General features: G+C 42.7%; 1 protein-coding gene across 1 annotated transcript in view; it reads right to left on the reverse strand.

The window, feature by feature from the left end:
• KIDINS220 (kinase D-interacting substrate 220kDa) overlaps positions 1-22,365 on the reverse strand; it is a gene marked incomplete at its 5' end in the record, with an annotated part of 107,722 nt that extends 85,357 nt beyond the window's left edge. The window contains 13 exons of the mRNA XM_018563019.1: positions 1,642-1,807; positions 3,541-3,720; positions 5,802-5,966; positions 6,764-6,941; positions 9,412-9,510; positions 10,628-10,726; positions 10,971-11,069; positions 12,267-12,464; positions 13,355-13,453; positions 16,617-16,718; positions 19,897-19,995; positions 20,489-20,587; positions 22,267-22,365. Of these exons, the coding sequence (XP_018418521.1) occupies positions 1,642-1,807; positions 3,541-3,720; positions 5,802-5,966; positions 6,764-6,941; positions 9,412-9,510; positions 10,628-10,726; positions 10,971-11,069; positions 12,267-12,464; positions 13,355-13,453; positions 16,617-16,718; positions 19,897-19,995; positions 20,489-20,587; positions 22,267-22,365 (1,682 nt within the window). The remainder of the gene's footprint in view (positions 1-1,641; positions 1,808-3,540; positions 3,721-5,801; positions 5,967-6,763; positions 6,942-9,411; positions 9,511-10,627; positions 10,727-10,970; positions 11,070-12,266; positions 12,465-13,354; positions 13,454-16,616; positions 16,719-19,896; positions 19,996-20,488; positions 20,588-22,266) is intronic.
• Positions 22,366-23,533: the final 1,168 nt, after the last annotated feature.

Raw genomic sequence — 23,533 nt, forward strand, 5'->3', positions numbered from 1 at the left:
CACTGAATAGATAGGCCCATAGCTGAAATGCAAAAATGACTCTTCATGTGAACTGTACTTAATACTTCTATATGAAATTGTTACTTAAAAAAAAATTAAACACCCCAACACCATAGCAGAATACTGGTGAGAATTTGGGAGCACCACCCAGGAGACTAAAGCTGGCTATACACCTAGAGATTATCTGCAGATTTTCTATAGTGAGATGGAAAAAGTGCAACAGATTCCTCCATCTACGCTACACTGCATGGATGGAGGAATCTCCCGCTGGGCCAAGCTTCAGTATCAGTATCTTTCTAGTTGGCCCCGCTGGCTCTCAAAATACCTGAACAATGCCTGCATCATATCAGATTGTTCAGGTATTTTTAGAGCCAGCAAGATACTGAAGCTTGGCCCAGCGGGAGATTCCTCCATCCATGCAGTGTAGCGTAGATGGAGGAATCTGTTGCACTTTTTCCATCTGACCACAGAAAATCTGCAGATAATCTCTAGGTGTATGGCCAGCTTTAGAGGTTGGTAAGAAATGTGCATTAGGTTTCAGTGAACACTAGATTTGTACTGCTGTGTGCAGCAACACTGACTTGTCTGCCCACGTGGCAACTTATATCTATCCTAAATCAGGGAAACAGCGACTACGTATTCATAAAAGATGATGGCACAAAAGATGCAACCAGGGCACGTTTTTGGTTTTAGACTAACAGATGCTCAAGTTGTAACAACGTTGTTCAAAGCAACAGGACATGATATAGTCCTGTAAAAAGGCCAGTTTACTCCAGATGTGCTGGGGCTGCAGAAGCTGCTTTTTCCAGCACAGACAAGCCAAACTGCCTTCCTTTGAATAGGCTCAGTTCACACCAACGCGTGGCAGCCCTGTTTTTCAAAACGGCATGGTGCAACACGATACAAACACAGCACACCGTGCTGTGCCCGATAGAACTTCATGAAATATCACTCACAAGAAGAAAAGAAAAGAAAAAAAGGAGGATAAGCAGTGTAATGCACCAGCATTGGCTCATCAGCACAGTACCTCTCAACGCACACCAGCAGCCATGCATTCAGCGAGGCTTGCTGGTGTGAAAAGACCCTTTAATGTGTAATCATTGCATGGGAGAAAAATGTTAAAGTGACACTAAACTCAGGAGTTGTATTTTAAAAATGCATTCAAGTCCCCCAACTATTAACAGAAATGTATCTTATTTGTGTATCACTCGGCTGTAGATCCTCAAATCATCTCTGAATTGGTGCTGACACTGTCCTTCCTTCTGGAGGTTGACTACTTTTGTTCCCCATGGTCCCTGTGTGTGGTGTAAAGTAGTCACCGCTTCAAGCTCAATACAATTTAGTAAATTAAAATGTAAGATTTCAGCCCATCACAGGAATGAGCTTGGAGTGGTGGCTGCTTTTCAACACACACAGGGACCATGGGGAAAAATTTAACGCCTGAGTTTAGTGTCACTTTAATCCTTTGGCAGGTATACAGCTGCCATATATGCATTTCATCGGTGCGTTTTAATGCGTGCATACGTGGTGCAGAGATACATGTTAAAATCAAGGTAAATATTTGTCATTTTCAATGCAAGCATTTAGCTTTAGTTAGAATAAAGTGGATGTTTGATGGCTCCTATAAGAACATCAACTCACCTAACAGGTAAAGCCTTGGTGGTCTGCTCTGGGAGCTCTGGAGGATTCACAAACATCAGTTTCAGCAGTAGTTCCAGATAACCAATATGTCGTGCAAGTCTGGTACTTAACACCCAGGCCCAGGTCCAATTCTCTCCTTCCCGTCGCCCGCCAAAATACACCGCAGCTGGAAAGAGATACAAGATATAGTTAGATACGTACATTTCTTAGAGTGCTACACATTCTATTAAAGATAAACTCCTAATTAACAGAAAATCAGGACTTATTAGGAAAAGGACTACATACAAATTAATGTCAGTGCTGTGTATGCAGTTTGGAATAAATGGCTCTATAATACTAGGTAATATTTGCACTATACACCAGCAATTCTGGGTGTGCATTTGGCCAATGGGATGCAAATAAATGATATGCATGGCTTCGCCCACTGTCTTAAAATTAGGAATAATCCTCTTAATGTTAGGCTATGTCATGGAATGAAACCTGTTACCTTCTGTTCTAAGCAATCTGTTCAAACAATCAGTTTTTCAATTTCTTCAGTCCCTTCTTATTAGGGATGCACCGATACCGGTATTTAGGTACAGAGTATCGATAATTTTTTTTCAGTACTCGCCGATACCAATTACCGAGTAACAGAAGTCCCATTTAGGAAGCCAGGTGGCATGTAATGACTCGCCACCTGGCATCCTGATTAGCCGGGCAGCGTGTAAAGACTCACCACCCGGCTTCCCGTTTAACAAGAAAGTCTGTCCCCTCTTACCTTGGTATGTCCAGCCTGCCACCCTCTCCAGCCAGAACGCGGCCTTCCTCTGGTACCCAGCCGGAGCCATCTGGCCGGCCAATCAGGAAGCCGTGTGCCATGTAATGACGCGACGCCCTGCTTTCTGATTGGCCAGGAGGCCGGCTCCATGCTCCCTCGTCATGAGATGACGAGGGAGCATGAAGCCAGCTTCCTGGCCAATCAGAATGCCGGGCGCTTCGTCATTACACGGCACCCCGATTGGCCAGCTTCCCAACCAATCAGGAAGCTGGGCAGCGCGTCATTATACGCTGCCCGGCTTCCTGATACAGGAAGTTTCGGGCCAGGCATTGGAGCATTTGGGCGAGTACGAGTACTAGTATCGGTATCGGTGCATCCCTACTTCTTACAATAACCTTAATGGTTATACTTTCTCTTTGCACTGAGAACAAAGCATGTCAAAGACAGGATCGCAAGAGAGGGAGGGCAGAATGGCTAGGCCGACAAAGCAACATGGACTTGTTTTTTTGGTTTTATACACTGCCCCTAATCATATGTAAAAAGACTCCATAAGTCGGATATCTGACTCCTCATCAACACAGAAAACAAATTCAGATTAGTATGGAACTGGACCATAGGAGATGAACATAAGAGGGATGCCTGGGAAAATGTCCGGAAACCATATATACGGTCGCAGGTCAGCAGTCCTATCGAGTCAGCTGCTTTGAAGGAAGTATGTGAGCAAATATGGAAGGCACATAAGGGTTCTCAATGCACTACAAGGAACCGAGCAGGTAAAACATAACTGTGCCATTATGGGCCTAATATTGCTGAAATCACTAAATAAAACGTAACACTTTCTCTACTTTCCATGCAACAGCCAATATGCAGAGCAGTAATTGAAACTCTTAAGAAATCTATCCTAACACCTCTACTAGGTCAGGCCGATTGCACAATGGACAGATCACCAAGAAGTAGTGACACCTACTACATCATGGGAGCAGAGTTCTAATCCTGATAAAGATTTGCTTAACTATGACACACTGAAAACGTGGCAATTCACCGAAGTTACAATTTAATCATCGGCATGTGTGAGGGGCAGTCAGGGACACAAGGACGACAGAAACAGTAAATGAGTAACAAGAAGCAGTTTAGAAACTTACTGAAGAATATATAGAGGACAGCCAGCAGGCTGAGTGACACGGATATCCCCAGCTTGGCATCCACACTGAACGACAGGAGCAATCCAACAGTGCTGCACAGCATCAAAATGAGGAAGACGATGAGCCAAGAGAACTGGAAGAGGGGCTCAATCTGCTGCCCGGCAAATGTCTTCATTTCATCTAAGACAAGAAGCAAAAATATATAGGACTATCATCCATTAAAAAAACATATCGTAACTCCTTACTTACACAATTGCATGACACACAATGTAAAGAAATTCCAAACTGCTATGAATGAAGCAAAACCTAATACAGCCATGTACTTATTCAAATAAATTCCATTCATTTCTAACAAAAGGACTAATATAAGTTCCTAAACCTGTATTAGTGTTCACTTCATTAGCACTCTTACGTTTATGTAATGCTTTTAGGTAAAAAATGTGAACATGCTTACAGGAAGGCAATGCACAGGGATGACAGGACAGTGCAATCTGCTAAGGGGTCAAGGACCTGCCTGTGTTGTCACAGGGGCTACCAGGGGTGCAAGGATTGCCTTAAGTTCTTAACTCCCTTCAAAATAAGTACATCAGCAGGGCTTGAAAAATCCGCTTGTCCTCTCGTATGTGACGAGAGGACGGCGGAGCCTGACAAGTAGCTTCCCGTCCGGCCGTTGTAATTAAACGGCCGGCCGGGAGCTTAACATTCAAGCAAATCGGGCGTCTCTAGAGACGCTCGATCGCTTGTATCAGCAGCACCTGTCACTGCCGTTGCCGGTCCCGAGATCCGCTGTGCCCGGGACCAGCACGGCTGCTCTGTGACAGGTGATCAAAGGGAGATCGGTCCACGATCGCCCTCTGATCTCCTCTCCAGTCCCCGAATGCAGGAAGTGATGTATATTACATCACTTCCGCATTCTGCTATCGCTCTCCAGCTTCTGAAGTTGGGGAGAAGCTGGTGAAGCAGATCTCTGCTTCACCTGCTTCTCTGGGGTGCCTAGGTGACATTAGGGGTCTTGGAGACCCCTGATGTCTCCATAAAGAGGACCTGTCATGTAAACTGGCTATCATATAGGGAGCTTCTTAGCCCCACATGTGATAGCAATAAAGTTAAGTGTAAAAAAAAAAAAAAAGGAGAAATGAGAAAATTAACGAAGTTAAAAAACAATTAAAAAAAAAATGTTTAAAAACACAATATTTTTTTTTAAAGTCTTCCGCCCACCACATATTGGTGGGCGCAAACATGCGAAGACGATTGCGCCTATTGCGCCGCACATGTTACATATCACCGCGAACGTCGCAGTGAGAGCAATAATTTTAGGGCCATTAATCACTGTTAACACTAAATCGATGAGCGGTAAAAGCTTTTAAAGCATTGCCTATGGCCAATTTCGGGAATGGTAATTTTTGGCAGGTGCATGCAAATTTAAGGCTTGACATGTTTGGTGTCTATTTACCTGCAAGACCCCATCTTTTATATTTTACCAAAAATATGGGTAAGAATAAATGTTTTATAACATAACTTAGGGAAAACATTATTTTTTTTCAAAATTTACAGTACTTTTTTCCATATAGAGTAAAAAATAAACCCCCCCAGTGGTGATTATGTACCTCCGAAAGAAAGCTGTATGTATCCCTAAAAAATTTTAACATTAATTGCAGGGCTATAGTCCAGTCATGCTGACTGGGGACATTTTTGACTGACTGGTGAGACACCCTAAATAATTTTAAGCTCTGTACATCAGCATGCAGCTATGAAATCATCTTACATTTACTGGCACAGGTGATGTAGCCCGGGCCTCAAGATATATCCTATGAAGGCTACATCACCAGTGCCTTCCTGGGAAATCTCATCCATAAACTGCAAAATCTCATTAGATCTCAGGGGGGGGGGGGGGCATTTTTCCCCCCTTGGATGATGTGCACCGTCACATGTTCCAGGGGACAGACCCAGAGTTCCTAGAAGTAAAGGGAGATGGATTCATCTGCCCTTAGTGAAAATGGACACCATGAGAAGAATAGGAAGAAGAAAATTGAAGTATACAAAGAAAAAAAAAGCCTGCAATTATTTGCGGATTGCAATCACTAAACAAATCTAAAGGTGCCTTTGTGGTAATTTTAAAAATAAGGGTCCACAGAGGTCCACAACTCAGTATTGCTAACAAAAAGAATCAGTAATTTTCTTGATCAACATAACATGCTCCCCTAGTTGTTAAGCCGAAGCTGCAGTAGAGCTGAACCCACATCTCCTAGCAGGTACATTACCTTCAAGCTTTTTAAGCAAAAATGACTTTCCACTTCCCCATTGAGCGTACAGTCCAACACAGATGGGAGGCTGCATGGTGGGCTCACTGAGGATGTCAGCCAGGGCACTGCTGTAGAGATCATACCCCAGCATATCACCATCAGTCTCAGTAGGAGAAAGGTGCCCTGTATCAAACAAAAGACAAAATAAACATGGATGGATGCAACAAACAGCCTAAAATAAAGCACACATTTCACTCATGGAGGTAAAGTAATACTATAAATTCCTTTTAAACCATTAAGCTGGCCATACACTGCTTAAATTTCAGCCAATTTATGTTAAATTTGCCAACATTTGAGCTGTGGGAGGCCCTGTCTGCACCACACAGCTCGGCAGAAGTTGATTCTTCAAACAACGAAATAGAAGTAGACAGGCCGAGATTTGTTGGCCAAAGAATCAGATACAGGTCACTGTTCGGGTATTCAGCAGCCGCAGGTCATGCCAGCAATTGAACACAATGGGGGAATGCACAAAAATTGCAGCAGACAGAATTTGGAGCAGTTGCCAATGGCAACCAATCAGCTTCTATGTTTCATTTTCAAAGCTTAACTGAACAAACTTAAGAGAAGCAGATTTGTTGCTATGAGCAACTGCTTCAGATACGGATCATATCTAAATATTCAATGGAACTCAACTAAACCTTCTGTATCATTCCTTTGCCACTTAACACTTCTCATTTAAGCATTGTAAAAAAGTTAAGTGTTTACTGAACACTCCAAGTGACTGTATACAGTTTAAACAGCCATTAAAAGACTCATTAGTATTAACACAATGTAGCCTCGGTATCACACAACTGCAGCACTAATAGGATTTTGCTTTTAAAAGGATTGCATGTAGCATGGAGGTGTCAGGCCAGTCTCAAGTATACAGAGGTATTGTATACTACAACATTAATAAAATGAATGAAAACAAGCATACGTACTGGCTCCGAATATCTGAGTGAGAATGCTCTTCTGGTGGGTGCAGTCTATGTTATATGGCGTCTCTCCGGCTTTATTTGGCCTGTACAGTAATCTGCCATCTTTTGGGTTCCTCAGCAGCAATTCTGCAAGTTTCCGGCTTCTGCCTCTGATAGCGATATGCAGAGGAGTGTCCCCTTTCTGAAGGAAAAAAAAAACAAAAACTTGTTTGTTAAAAAAAAGCCCCAGTAATCTCTAACAGGACTCTAAAAATAGCACCAACAACACATGGGTCCTCAGCCTTTTATATAGGATGCAACACTAGAGACTAATGTTTATTGATATCATATTGTTATGTATTTCTATATGTGTTCTGATCCTGATGCAAATTTCTCTTTATCTTTATTATTCCAACTCCTCAATAAAGCATTATTCTATAAATAAATGGCATGTTATCTTTGCACATTAACACATCTACGGCTCAATAACCTGAACCAATACACTGCCGAAAAACGAAATCTTAATAAAAGAGGTTTCGTCAGTGTATAACATGCAGTCTTCCACTTGAACACTTACCTGGCAATTAAAGGCAACCTGTAGGTACACTTAAGATAGGTGCAGTAGAGATGATCCTGGGCTTGGTGTGAACCCATTTCATCAGAGTTCATTCAAGCCCACTCAAAACTTTGACTGCCATCCCTCCTCCCTGTTCAATCAATTCCATAGGAGGTGCATTCTCTGCCGTGCAGCTACACATCACAAATGGGCGGGAAATGCCCCCGTTGCAACTGCCGCCATTGATTGGGAGTGGGGGCTGTGGGTTGGGGAAGCAGTGAGCTTGGGTGGCTAGGTTTGCACCAAGCCCAGGCTCATCTCTAGAGAGCACTGGGGCATTCGGGCTCAAATCCCAGCCAAGACACTACCTGTATGGCATTTGTATGTTCTCACTGTGCGTGTGTGGGTTTCCTCTGGGTACTACGGTTTCCTCCCACACCCCAAAGGCATGCTGGGATGTTAATTGGCTTCTGTCTAAATTGGCCCTTGTATGTGTGTGCGCATGCCAAGTAGGGGCCTTAGATTGTAAACTTTCTTGAGGGCAGAGACTGATGTGAATATATAGTATGTAAAGCAAATTGACGTCACTATAAAAATACCTGTAACAAATAAACTGTTTCAAGGGGGCAGTAATGGTATCCCTCATTTGTTTCTGAAAACAGTTGTACACTGAAACCCAACTGTACCAGCAGTCCAACAGTTCAACTCAGGAGAGCTGGAGGGGGGGAAAAAAACATACCCAGTAAAGCTTACTTTTTGTTTTGGCTGCTAAATGCTCCCCAGTAGCTGTAAAGTCAGTGGCGGAGCAGGCGGTTACAAAAGTCTGTGTGTGAAAGCAGCAATCTGTCCTCTGTGGACATACCCTTGGTGACTCACAATCAGCAGGGAGGGTGAGCTTTGCCAATTGCCTAGCTTTAGCTGTAGTAACCAGGGGACGTGCTGGACCATGACCAAGGTATCGCTGCCCTCACACGGAGAGCAAGGGTCCCCTCTGCAGCCTTTTACTCAGCCGCAGACTTTACAACAACTGATGCAGATTATTTAGCAGCAGGAACAAAAAGATTGGCTCAGTGAGTATTTTTTGCCCCCGAGTTGAACTATCAAATTTCTGAGGAAAGTGCACTCGGGCTTTAAAGAACTTCCTACAACACTTCACTAGAGAATGATAATACCCAGTTATGTGCACTGCACAAAAGTTACAGGTTACACTCGGGTAACTACAGCTAAGGGCACATTTCTAACCAAAATATTGGAGGCGGAATGACCATTCGAAGGCAATGTATTGAAGGTATGCAGTTAATGTGTAGTACATGGTCCAAAACATGCTTTATTCTAAAACACTGCTACCTTCCTGCTGTGGTGCATCAGCTCAGAAGAGCTATGAGCAAAGATGGCTGTCCCTTGTTACTTGCACATACACTACACCCTTGAGGAAATGGTAACGGTGCATGTATAGCCAAAACCTTTTTTTTGGTTTGAGATAAGAGTAGGGAAGTGTTAAAAACCATAAAGTTATTTCTTGCAGTCAGTCTCCTGTTAGGGCAATTCTACCTCACTTCCAGTTCTGGAGACACAACTATAAGAAGGGAAATCTTAACAAGATGAGGGGAACGCTCCTCTTATACAACTGTCACCAGAACTGGGGTACATAATTGAGAAAAATAACCAAATAACCTCTCACCACCAGGTTGGGTGACGGACAGTAAGATTTTAGATTTCCCATCACTTTCCGTATCAGGGACAGTGGTTAAGTTTTGCCTATACATACACTTTAATTAATTGCCCCTCACTTTTACATTGTAAGCCCTCAGGGGCAGGGCCCTCCTTACCATCTTGTCTTGCATTGTGATTGTAATGTCTTCCTTATATTGTAAAGCGCTGTGCAAACTGTTGGCGCTATATAAATCCTGTATAATAATAATTATTATTAAAGGTAGACCTGCAGCATCAGGCAGCATTTAATACTTTACTGGATTACTGAAGCATTCTTGCTCTAGGAGTCAGGGCTCAGGAGGTTTAGAAATGGTCACAGGAGTCTTCAGTTTGAAGCACATATATGGTATATACTACACCTAAATGTTTAGCTAACTGTGGGCAGGACTGGCGTTTCTCTTACCTTATCAATTGCAGAAACCTTGGCTCCCTTATCCAGTAAAAGCTCCACGACTTCAATGTTTCTCATCTTTGTGGCTTTAATCAGTGGGGTTTCTCCATCCTGTATAACATAAGGGACAAAACAGGAAATAGTTATCCGACTACATACAAGCTCCACTTAAGGCAAAAAAGAAAAGAAAGAAAACCTACAAAGCCCCCTTACCTCCCTGCTCACATACTTATCCTTTTTTAATAACTTTTATTATACTTACCTTAATTAACAAGCACAAACATTCAGTCTGTGAACACAGATCTATGGAGACAGAACAAGGCAAGTCCAGGCTAGCCAGGGTTTTTTTCTACAACAGTCTGGGGTCACAGGAAGGGGGTGGATGATGTCAGGTGTCATTCAGACTAAAAGTTGGGTGGGTCGCAACACTTATTAAAACGCAATCTTTCAAAAACTGAGCTCATGATATTTCCTCCTGCCCGTGCACCTTCCCCCCACCTTTTCCCTCGAGATTGTTAACACAACTATCCAACCCTCCCCCCATGCCAAGGTGCTGGGTGTCATCCTTGACTCGAACCTCACCTTTCTTCCCCACATCCAATCACTATCCAGATCCTGCCGCCTTCACCTTCGTAACATCTCCAAAATACGCCCCTTCCTCACCAAAGACACCGCAAAATTACTCATCCACTCACTTGTTATCTCTCGTCTTGACTATTGCAACTCCCTCCTCCTTGGCCGACCTCTACACAGGCTCCTCCCCCTTCAGTCTATCATGAATGCTGCTGCTAGACTCATCCACCATACCAACCGCTCAGTGTCTGCATCCCCCCTCTGTCAATCCCTGCACTGGCTTTCATCTCCATCTTATATTAGCAAAGCTGCTTGGTATAGATCAATAGAGAACTTGCAGCCAATGCATTTTAAAATGATTCTTTAAGTTTACTAGAAAAGCCTCGATATTGAAGGCTAACCTAACCTTGTCCTTCCTATGTTGCACCTGGTAAATACGCCTTTCCAACACCTAGCAACAGGGATTGCTTATCATCTATAATAACATAAGCCAAATGCCCCTTTAGATGACAGTATGTGACTTTACCAAGTTCAAACTTTTTAAAAAAATTAAAAACAAAAGAAGCGCCATAATTACAGGAAAGCAGACACTAAAAGTCCTTTATAGAAAAAAAGGCTCTTCACCTCTCAAAAGGAAACAATGTAAACATATTACCTTTGTGCAGATTTCAGTGTCAGGGTTGCATTGTAGAATATCCCGCACCATGGTGGCATTGCCTTTCTCAACAGCCCAATACAAGGCAGTTTTATTATCCTAGAAAAAATATAAAATCTGAACTTCAGCATTTATTGCAAAAAAATTTATGAAATAAAAAGAAAAATAGCTTTGATTGAGAAAACATTGGAATTTTAAAAGAGGAAAAAACAATTGATAAAGAAGCGCAAGCTTACCAAAAATCTCACTGCAGACTCATAACCTCAATAACTCATACATATCTCTGATTAAATTCAATCACTCCACCATCACACTCTGGACCTTTGAAAATGAAGACGTTTACCTGTCCTCTGATGTCGATATCGGCATACTTATTCAGTAGAGCCCGCACAATTTCAACATGGCCTCCTCGAACCGCACCAATCAGTACTGTATCTCCATTCTGTTTGTGGGGAAAAAAATTAGATATAGACTTTCAATAATAGCTATTCTGCATACATTGTCTTTCAGCTTCTTTTCCAAAAGGCACCTGTACTGTGCTAGAATCACCATGACCTGTATAACACTGCATTTAACAGAATGATTGTAAGGGAGTGCATTAAATCTTTGTTTAATCCTATGAAACAAATGGGCCATTCTATGTATCGGGCTGTTATTCAGCACCTTAGAACAAGGCTGTGAAACCAAAACCTTCCACAACAAGCTTACAGTGCTCACCTCTTAACATAGTATGTAAGGTTGAATAAAGACCAGGGTTGTGTGTGTGTGTTAACACTTCCAATATCCCTGTAGATTCTGCGAAAGAAGAAACTCATCCAATACAATGTTATCAGCAGATACCACCGCCTGTGGGGGGGGAATTCCATACTTTTCACTATTCTCACAGTGAAATAACTCCTATGACTTCTAAGATTCAACCCTCTCTCTTCTAACCTCTTGTTGTGTCCCTGGGTTCTCAATAGTTTTCGGATTGAACAGTTTGTGCCTAATATTGGGGTCCTCATTGATGATTTTTAAAACTGCAATAAGGTCCTCTCTTAATCGCCTCTTTTCTAAGGTGAATAACTTTAGAATATGAATGTGGGCTCTTCTCTCTGACACTCCGGGTTGTTGAAAGGTACTCGCTCTTTTTGTTTAGAATGCAGAACTACTAGTCTTGCTTTGTACAAAATGACTGCCAGCCGGAACGGCAAAGAGCAGAGGCTTCATGGGACCATTTGCACAGCATGGAGGAAGCCTGCATGCTAAAGTGCTCAGTTTTAGCATGCAGGATAGCGCGCTCTGCAAGGTCTGTCACGGCGAAGGGAGGGGGAGTGATGCGCGGTTTCATCATATCACACTGTACTACTACTTTACTTGAAACGTAAAAAAGTATACACTTCATTTTAGATCTCCGCACAGCAATGAGTTCCAGTGCACTGCAAAAAAAAAGAACAAATGCAGCATGTCTGTATGTTTTTGCACCACACATCACACCCACATTGGGCTGTAAACGGGACACATAGAAAATAATGATATTCTATGTACCCTAGCAGTGACTGCTATTTTTCAGTTGCTGAAACGAAAGCCTAATATTTAGCGCTAAACACCTAAAGTTTGTGTCTAACTAATAATTATAAAAGAAAAAAATAATGCTCACCCGATCAGGTATATTGACATAGGTTCCAGCATCAAGGAGATCCTGCACAATCTCTGTATGACCCTCCTTGGCTGCAATGGCCAGAGCCGTGTTCCCATCTTTATCAGTCAAATTCACATTGGGATTCCTCTTTAAGATCTCCTTTACTGTGTCAGTGTAGCCACCTCTTACAGCCACAATCAGAGCAGTCATTGAATTCTGAAATGGAAAAGTAAAAACAAATGGCCACATTTACTGAATAGCGCAGGTTTAATGAAAAAACGTACCCAACAATGGTCTGTAATGATGAATAAAACTTTCAATACATATACACACAAACGCAGAAGCTACATACGACTAATACAGGAAAACAAGAAATGGAGAACAACAAAAGAGAAACAGGAAAAAAAGTCATCTAGGACCACACACTGTAGCCTTATACTAACAATATATGGGAGCATTTTTATCCACTTTAAAGCATTCCATCCAAAAATAATCACCAAACTGAATAAGCCAACCTACCACCAAACTCTTTCAGTTGTTGCGGGGCTTCAATAGAAACTGCTGGTGGTAGGTTGCCTTTATTTCTTTGGTCATTCTTTTCATAGCAAAAGGATTACAGCTTAAAAAGAACTGAAGTCTGTCTGAAAACTAACGTGTGTATGGGCAGCATTAAAGTTTACATTCTCAAGGCTGTGACATACTGCACGCAAAGCAGCACAGAGCGAAGGGAAGCAGTGGCGCGCTGCCTTCGCAAGCAGTGTGTCATGTAATTGTCTCTCCGCCACGTCAGCTTGCGAGAGCTCACATAACCGAGCGTGCCGAGATGAAAGATGTCATCTTCAGCCAATCGGCTCACGTGTATAAACCCGCGCGTCACGATGTGAACGATCAGAAACAGGAACCATACCGCACTCCTTACCGGGATTCCCAGATGCAGTTATTCATCTGACTGCACTCAGCTCAGACACTGCATGAGAAGCGCCATGCCTGACATCTTTGCTTCGTTCTGCACGGCTTCGCATGCAGTATGTCAAGGGCTTAAAGGTTTCTATTCTTTTTTTATTCTTGAGCTTTAAGTAACTAAAATTAAGATTTCAGATACTTACAGCCCCCTCCTGATCAACATCGGCTCCCATCTGCAACAGAGACTTGACACTCTCCAAGTGCCCCTTCCTCGCAGCCCAGATGAGCGGAGTGGTTCCATACTACAGAGAAAATGAAAAACAGTAAATTGTCACCAAGGAAGGACCAGCGAGCAAAGGGGACCGAGCACATGTGGAATATATATAGTGATATTTCATTCCTGAAAAGACAACTCTCTTAGACACTTGTTCACAGCTGTAAGTGTGCTAAAGTGCTCTCCATTCCAATGTGGTCTTATGATATACTTTCTCCCAAAACTCACATCCATCAGTCAACCTTCCCACTGTGCTTCAATACTTGGGACTACAGAATTTGAGCAATGAAGAACTATGACTCGTGTGCAAATCTAATTGCGCTCAAAAGGAGTTCACAAGCCGAATGCTCAAGAAATGAGAACTGCAGGGATGGCAATCAATAGATACATTATGGTGCATTTATTATCATCACAAGCCCTATAATAAGTCTATACGATACTAGAAAACTACAATCCTTGGAGCTAGAGGCAGCAAATGTAATAGGTTTTGCTCACTTTGACTATCATAGTTCTCAGATACAGCACGCATTGTTAAAGAAAGTAGCAAAAAAAGAGGTCAACATCACATCTCAATTAAACTTGGTGGTTTCTCTGTCTAATAATACTAATTTGGCTCTTTCTTCCTCTGCACAACACTGCTAGTGAGGCTTAGAGGTGGTGATGTGTTCTCACTACACAATAATACAAGTCTTAAAGCCAAAGTGAAATCTTCTGCTTTCAGCCTCTCATTTCTTGGGTTGATGTAGCCGGAGAAGCAACCGATAAAGCAGATCTCTGCTTCATCAACTCACTTGGGGTCATAGGTGACATTAGGGGTCTAGATAAAGAGCACCTGTCACTGTATATGTGCAATTACATGCGGGGCTTGTTTAGTGAAGCGTAAAAAAAGGGGGAAAAAAGCAAGTTTAAAAAAAAATAAAACCGCATTTAAAAAAAGGATTAACAAAAAACACAAAAAAATGATTTTTTCAAAGTACCCCGGTCCCCGAAAACAAACATGTGTCGGGTGCCCGCATATGCAAAAAACGACCACACACAGCGCACGTCGCAGTGAGAACACTAATTTTAGGGCCATCAATAACTGTTAACACTAAATCGATGAACGGTAAAAGCTTTTAAAGTGTCACCTATGGCCAATTTCAAGAATGGTAATTTTTTTGCAGGTGCATGCAATTTTAAAGCTTGACATGTTTGGTGTCTATTTACCTGACGTGATCCCGTCTTTTATATTTTACTAAAAAACTGGGTAGAAATGTTTCAAAACATACGTAGGGAAAATAGTTTTGGGGTTTTCTTTGTTTTGGGGTTTTCTTTGTTTTGGGGTTTTTTTTCAGAATTTCCCGTACCTTTTTCCTTATTTAGTAAGAAATAAAAAAACCCAGTGGTGAATAAAAGAGAACTATGACCTAAACTTTTTGGCCATAGTTCTCTTCAAGATCACAGGAGGACATATATAATGTCCACCGGTGACCCACAACTCAGTACATAGCTATTGCCTGCTATATGCTGAGAGCGCAGAGCTGTGACACAGTGAGATCCACCTCACTGGCTGATTGACAGCTGACTCTGCCTCTCTAGATAAGAGACACAGAGCAAGCTGAGCCCACCCCCTCCCCCATTTGTTCCTCAAATCAGTGCTGGAGGATCGGAGAGGGGGAATCCCTGCAGGGACCGGTGACTAGCAGTCACCGCTCTCTGCAGGGAGAGAATTGGGAAGTCAGCGATCGGCGGTATTTGTTCGCTCACTTCCCAATCAATAGAGCCGACCTGAGACAGCTTCAGTATCACAGGTCGGCTTGAATTATGGGGATGAGTGTTTCCACTCACCCCATAATTCTCCTTTAAATACCACCAAAAGAAAGTTCTATCTGACCCAAAACAAATGATATAAAATTAATTGTAGTACAGTGTTGCATGATTGAATAAAATGTCAAAGTGCCCCAGCGCTGAATACTGAAAAATGGCCTGGACAGGGAAGGGGATTTAACACCAAGCTCTGGAAGTGGTTGAAGGAAGCTGACAAATAACAGACTTACTGACTGGATCACAAGGTAAAAAAATAACAGAAATAGGGCCTACAAAAGAAAACTAATGTAGCCACTACGGATATGAAAAAAACAAAAGAAAACTGACTTTAGGCACTACTATGACCACTTCAATTTATATATAAAAAAAACATTTTATTGTGTACAATATATTTTCAGAGTACTGCCTAAAAAGTCAGTTTTCTTTAGTTTTTTCTTATGCATTGATATTAGGACGCGGCATCATCTAAACCCCTATGCATCCTTGTTACTATAATGTAGCCACTACATGTAAAAACTGGTAAGCTTGGGTTTCTATTAGGGATGCACCGATATATCGGCCGCCGAAACATATCAGCCCAAAATGGCACTTTTGGCATAAAGCCGAATAGCGGTGCATCCGATCTCTCGCTCTTCCCCGCTGGGCGCTGCTCCGTGTCCCAGCGGGAGGAGAGAAACTGTCACAGGCAGCCGAGCGCTGTGAGCGGCCCGCGACTCTCCTCCCACACCACTCAGTCTCCTGTCACAGATCAGCGGTATGGGCAGAGACAGCCAGCGCCGTCACAGCAGGCTGAGCTACGCTCGCTCAGCCTCCTGTGACAGCGTGTCAGGAAGGAGAGCCAATGCAAAGACTCATTGATCAGTGATCGCTGAATGTTTGTAAATAACTGGAGGACAGAGTATGGTTACTATATCCTCAATTATGAATGAATGTGAAGTGATCTACATCACCTTCTGTTCATTCATGATTATGGATATAGTAAACATACTCTGTCCTCATGTTTATGAATGAACAGGGACACTCAGTATAGAGGATTCCTGTTCATTTATAACTGGGGCTGCAGAAAAAGATTTAGGACTCATCTCTTTTTCTATTTTAAAAGGGAAATATCAGGGGTCTGTTTAGAAAGAAAAAAAAAAATACTTGAAAAAGTGAAAATAAAAAACATTTTCGGCGGGACTTTTTTTATTTTGGTTTTGAAATTTTCATTTCGGTGCACCTCTAGTTTCTATACACGTTATTATTTCATAAGTGACCTGCCATCACTTTATCCAGGAACACAGAAAATGTCCTGATCTTTTAAGACAGTTGTCCAGAACCTGGAAGTCCATTCCCCACAAATGTTTTGCAATCCAGGGTGACAGTAGAGGTTTGCAGGCACCCACCTTGTCAGAGCAGTTGACCTTGGCTCCGTACTGCAGCAAAAGTTTCAATATATCAGAGTGGCCTCGCCCGGCTGCCCAGATAATTGGGTACACACTGTATTGCTGAAAGAGACCAGAAGAAAAGTCATGATTTTGCACTTATGTTAATTGCTTCATGGAGAAACGTAAGAACGATTTCAGATCTCACCGAGAAAAACCAAGAACACCCACAAATAACTACCTGTGAGTCAGTATATACTTACATGTAACCTGAGGTTGTCTGGACTGTGAAGGCATCTGTGGCTACATGCATGAACTTATTTGTGGCAAATGTAACAGCTTGTGTCACTTACATTGAATAAGTCATTTTAGCACGGTTACCTATAGCAACCTTAACTGCAATGAATAAGTACAGGACCTCAGGATGGATATATGGGAGCTGCCATCGCCGACTTATTTTTATAGATGTGTGCTCTAGGCAGTCTTCTCCATTTTAGCTTTGCCATCTGAGTCAATAACCTGCAAAAAGCATGCACCCAGAGAAGTAAGAAAAGGTATAAACTCCCATCCTGCAAACTAGGGTTGCACAGATACCAAGTACGAGTACATGTACCGATATTTTTGAGCTCCAAGACTACACTAGAGAAAAATGCAAAAATTAGGAGGCAGCTGTCATTTGTAAGGAGCACACGGAGATCCTGGGATTTGTACATCTCTGTTTTAATGTATGATTTTATTTTTATAAATATAAATAAAGGGATGCACAGATACCAGTTTTGTGAGTACGAGTACTTGCCGAGTACTTACAAGTACAAGTACTGATACATTTATGTTTATTGTCATGTGACAGTTTTTCTAAAACAATACAGACTAATGATGGAGTGGTGGAGCACCAGAGCCAGGTCCCAGCTGCAACCTCTGCAACCCTTGTAGTTCTCATGAAAATGCCAAGTATCTGCACTGGTACTCGAAAAGTATCTGTGCATCCCTACTGCAAACTTATCTTCACCTAGCGTGTCACTAACCTACTAGGTAGTGAAGGCAAATCATACCAACAGCCCAAAACCCACACACAAGCCAGCAACAGAAGCTCAGATATCCCTACCCATATAAGCTCTCCTGTTATAGGCAGTGCTGGTGCTGTTGTTACTGGGCTCTGGCTCGTGTCAAGGGGCCTTCAAATGTATTGTGATTGCACTTGGGATAAGTTTGAGATGCCTCGGAGTTGATTCACAGCTCATTGTCAGTTTAATTTTACCTGCCATTGACCACATTTAAACCTCCTAAGCTGCATCAACCTGCTTTTCCATGTCAATAGACTAGTATGGGGAGGGAAGCAGTTCTGAGGCACACTAAAGACCACTGACACTGATTTTTATTTTTTTTATGAAAACAGGATTTATGTTGCTAATTTAAACATCCGGAGCCTCCACCCTCCTTTCATGATATCACCTAAATCAGGGTAAACTACTGCAATGTAATATCTGTAAAAAATAACTGGACTTGCTGTATTTGTTTCACTGAACATCCAACCGGCTTTCTCCATTCAGAATGACTTGTACAAAAATTATCTGGGAATAAATATGGTGAATGTATAGTAGTTAAAAAAAAACACCTGGACGACTTGCGGTAATTGACCGCAATTATTTTCATTTGCGCAGTGTTAATCGTATTACTTTTGACGGACGGTAACGCCGCCAACCATGCGAACATCTTACGATCGACCAAAGTTTTCAAACATGCTTGACCGTCAAAAGTCATACGATTGTACAGTACTATCGGTCGGGCACTCTATTCACACGTTTACGATTGTCGTACGAAAAGTCGATCGCATACGATTATCGGACGATAATTGTAAGGTGTATGGGCACCTTAACACCTCTCTCTGGGCAGGTTAATAACACCTCCTAGACTCCAATTATGCAAATGCAATCAACACCTGGTAGTGACTAACAGACTATGTGGATTGTAGCAACATTCACCATATTTATTCTTGATTTTTGAAAGCAAAACAACCAAAACTATGCTAAGCATAACTTTTTTCTAAGCTTCAGTCATTAACTTGCTAGTTCTTTCCATTTTAATCTATAAACACAAAGTATAGCTCAAGCAAAAAATAGCATCTGGAAGAGTTGGGATCACTGTCAGATGTCTGTGTTGTGCTGGGCACACACCTTACAACCATCGCAAGACTTTTGTCTTGCGATGGTTGTAAGGTAATTAAAAAAACGTACGATCTGCCTATCTTGGGCAGGCACATCGTACTTGCGATGATCGCAAAGCTGCCCTACTGAGGGGCGGGCTTCCGATGACCGCAATGCTAAACGGGCAGTGTGCGCTTGCGCACACCGGCCCGTGCGGTTTTTATCTTGTGAACATGCTACACACCCGCCGACAATCGTACGATTCTTGGCGGGTTTTCGAACATGTTCATAAGATAAGTCGTGCGACCTTACAGTAGGAGAGGTCGCCTTCCACACACCTTGCGATAATCGTACGATCGTGGGATATCTCGCGATTATCGTACGATTATCGCAAGGTGTGTGGGCACCTTTGCACTTTAGATGTCTGACAGGTGATGTCGGAGAAACAGAGAAGGTATTTATACTTAAATTCACAATACTGTACAAGCAGTATTCACATAGAGAAACCTAAATTAAGCTTTCATAAGCAACTGCATGGCTTCCCTACAACACCATTATCATCATCCTCCTCATCCATGGTCAGACCTTCACCGTGCTTTTTATATTCTCCTGAGCCAAATATAAGGAAGTCTATCTCAATCACTTGGCCTCAATGCCCAGTTTCACCTTCAGGTGGAACTGCAACTGCACCTGCCCAATAAGCAGAAGGGTCAACCAAAAAGGATTCCTTAAAAGCAAAAGTAAACGTTTAATTTTTTTTGAAAGGGAAAGTATTGCAAGATATTTTTCATAATGAAAAGGAGAGAGAGTCACAAAAAGAAATGCTACAGCAGTGCTCCTCTTAGAAAACCTAAAAAGCTCTGTGAATGCCATGAAATGGGTGAAGCCTGTATAAAAGGGCTACCTGGAAAAAAACGTGACGAGAGAGCACGGAGCCAGCTTTCTGGCCAATCAGGAAGCCAGGCAACATGTAATGACGCGCTGCCGGCTTCCTGATACCGGAAGTATCAAGCTAGGCATCAAATATCAGGCCCAAATACTCTGCACCGATACTTCATATAAACAGAATGGATATAAAATGTCAGATTGAAAATAAAACCTGTTTTACTACAAAATCTTCACAAAAATAGTACAAGGGAATAAAGGAGATGACTTACCAAGCCAGTTATGTTTGGATTTGCATCTTTAGAGAGTAGAAGCTCCACCACGTCAGTGCATCCTTTGTAAGAGGCCCACATAAGAGCGGTCCATCCTCCCTGACAGAGGACAAGAAAAAAGCACCATTAGAAACAAGTCATATGACGGCCCGCACTTTTGAATCAGACAATTACCTCCTGCTTCTCTAGCTGCAACATATGGTCAAGACGGAAGATTCTAATTAATCTTTTATATAGAGAACGTAATCTATTTAAACTTACTAACATGAAAGCTAAAAAGAAACACACAAACACTTGACGTTACGCATGTCACCTGCATACATATACCTATTTTCTCTAATGAAAGAAGAGAAAGAAGCAATCAGGGCTATGCCCCACCACTGAGCCTTTTCCGAGTTGAAGAAGGGATTGCATTGGGTCCCGGCAGGTTTGAGTGCAAGCAGATTTCTAACTGCTCACTCTTCTTAGACATCAATAAGCAGCCTTCATGCTCCTTATTGCTCTAACTTCATAAAAGTGGCTAAACTATGATCACACAAACTCTTCAGCAATACTGATCCTATATATAATTATCACATAATATAATCCATACCATATCACGATGTTCCAGGTAGGCATTGCAGTCCAGTAGCTCTCTAACAATCTCCAAATGTCCCTCTTTGGCAGCAGAAATGAGAGCCGTCCAGTTATCCTGATAAGGAATAAAAAACAAAGGATTTAGCAAAGCAGACAACACAGGTCAATACAGAATAGACCGTGATCTATAACCCCCCTACCAAATAGTCATGCCAGGTGGACATGGAAGTGTCCTCTACCGGTCTCCTATATAGGAGGTATGAAGACCTGTGCTACGGGCTGTGTTTTCGGCAGGTATTCGGCTAATGATAGTATACACCCACGGTAGAATTATGGGATGCAGGATAAGTGTATGTTTAGAAAACAAGACATTATGCAGCTTCCACTAGAGGAGTTATCCTGAATATGACTAAGAAAAATCACCACAAAGTCTGCGGTGTCATAACACCATCCATTCTGTGTAATGGAGCAAGCTCAATCATTTCTGCAAACTGACACACAGGTTAGAAATTCCAGCGGGTGAAGAAATGTAAGCCAGTTGGGTAACATATGGCACAAAATGGATTAGAAATCATCCACCTCTCCACAGGAAAGGGGCTGAGAAATCCTTGCATACTAAAATCACCCATCCCAGCACATTTTGATTGGATAGTCTTGCATTATTCCACCTCCCCAAAAACATAAAACCAAGTATACATAATCTACACAAAACTGCACAACCCTTTAAATTAGGAATGCACCGATAGATCGGCCAAAAATGTCACTTTTGGCAAAATGACGAAAGTGCCATTTTCTGGCCAAAATAGTGGTGCATCCGTTCTTTCTCCCCTCCCCGCTGGGTGCTGCGCTGTGTCCCAGCGGGGAGGAGAGAAACTGTCAGAGGCGGCCGAGCGCTGCGGGAGGAGAGCGCTGTTAGCGGCCGGTCTCTCTCCTCACAATCCGCTCAGCCCCGTCACAGATCAGAGGAGAGCGGTGTGTGCAGGCAGAGACAGCTTGCAGTGCTGTCACAGGAGGTTGGGCTCTCCTCCCGCGCCGCTCGCTCAGCCGCCTGTGACAGCTGTCAGGATGGAGAGCGAGTGCAAGCAGTCAGTGATCGCTGAGTGTTTGCAAATAATTGATGACATAGAATAGTTACTGTGTCCTCAATTATGAATGGATGGGAGTGTTCATCACCTCCTGTTCATTCATGATTGTGGTTATGGTAACCATACTCTGTCCTCAAGTTATGAACAAACAGGAATACTCAGTATAGAGGATTCCTGTTCATTTATAAACAGGGAAAGCAGAAAAAGAGATTGGAGGACAGAGAATCTCTTTTTACATTTTAAAAAGGGAAATATCAGGGGTCTGTTATAGACCTGCAATATTTCCCTGAAGCACCTAAAAGTAAAACATAAAAATATTTCATAAAAATAAAATATAAAAAAAATAAAAAGTTTATAAAAAAATTGTAAAAAAATTGAAAAAGAAAATAAACCTTTTCGGTTTCAGCCTGACTTTTTTTCATTTTATTTTGAAATTTCCATTTTGGTACACCTCTACTTTAAATAGGTGATGTATAATAAAGGAGCAAGGCCCCGGTTACAGTAGCTCTGTTGCAGTGTGCATCATAGAGACTCATGGGTTCCCAGAAGGCACCACACTTGGTGATGTCAGGCTGAAAGGCTATCTGAATACAATGCTTGTCGCTGATTCAGAGGTGCAGCTCTACTAGCATCAAAGACATGTTTTATTGCTTTGACCTGTAGTTCCCCTGCACTGAGAAGACTGCAGGCACCTGGTATAGACACGTACCACATCATCGAGATTACAGTTGGCCCTCTTCCCGAGCAGCTCCTGGACCACTTCGAAGTTTCCTTGTTCTGCTGCAATCATTAGGGCCGTCTGCCCATTCTGAAAGACATAACACGTTGACATTAGCTTTTCTAGCCTAAGGGAAAACAGCCTGGTCAATGTCAACAGGAATACAAACTGTCAGGAAAAGCAGGTTCTATTGCGTGTGGTCAGCTTTAAAGTAGAAGCGTTGCACAGAACAACCAATCAAATTTTAGTTTTCAATTTTAAACCTGCATCAGGAAAATGGCAGATTGAGTCTGACTGGTGCTGGGCACAAACAGATCCGTTTTTCCTTTCCACATCATTCATAGACTCAAAATAGACTACTGAGCTCATGCCACCTAGTGGGCCCAGCACCTATCTGCCAAGATAAACATCCTTCATTAACTCATTCTTATAATGCCATGTATAAAAAGTACCATGTGTACCATGATAAGACTACTCCTCACCAACAGAGGGACCCCTAATAATGGCTGCGGGAGACGGCAGAAGGAAGAAATGAGAATGCAACAAGCTCACCATGACCTAAAGGGGGCTATTCATAAACATATCTGCATAGCTTATTTGTCCTTTGCATCTTCTTGAAACCTGACAGGAACATGCTCTTGCAATGGACTGGAGTCTCCTGCTTTCCATTTTTCAGGGATCTTGCGGAGAACAGAGGTAAGGGAGGCAAGTGATTTTTAAAGGGGGGAGTAGACTAGAGAGTACATGCGGACCTTGCTTGTAATGCACATACTGCCTGCTAACATACCCTCCACACTCCTCTCTTGCACATACTGCCTGCTAACATACCCTCCACCCTCCTCTCCTGCACTTACTGCCCGCCAACATACCCTCCACACACTGCCCACTAATATACCCTCCACACTCCTCTCCTGCATGTACTGCCCCCCGTCATATCCTCCACACTCCTCTCCTGCATGTACTGCCCCCCGTCATATCCTCCACACTCCTCTCCTGCATGTACTGCCCCCCGTCATATCCTCCACACTCCTCTCCTGCATGTACTGCCCCCCGTCATATCCTCCACACTCCTCTCCTGCATGTACTGCCCCCCGTCATATCCTCCACACTCCTCTCCTGCATGTACTGCCCCCCGTCATATCCTCCACACTCCTCTCCTGCATGTACTGCCCCCCGTCATATCCTCCACACTCCTCTCCTGCATGTACTGCCCCCCGTCATATCCTCCACACTCCTCTCCTGCATGTACTGCCCCCCG

The sequence above is a fragment of the Nanorana parkeri genome, unplaced genomic scaffold, assembly GCF_000935625.1.
Source record: "Nanorana parkeri isolate BGI_ZX_2015 unplaced genomic scaffold, ASM93562v1 scaffold623, whole genome shotgun sequence".
NCBI lineage: Eukaryota > Metazoa > Chordata > Amphibia > Anura > Dicroglossidae > Nanorana > Nanorana parkeri.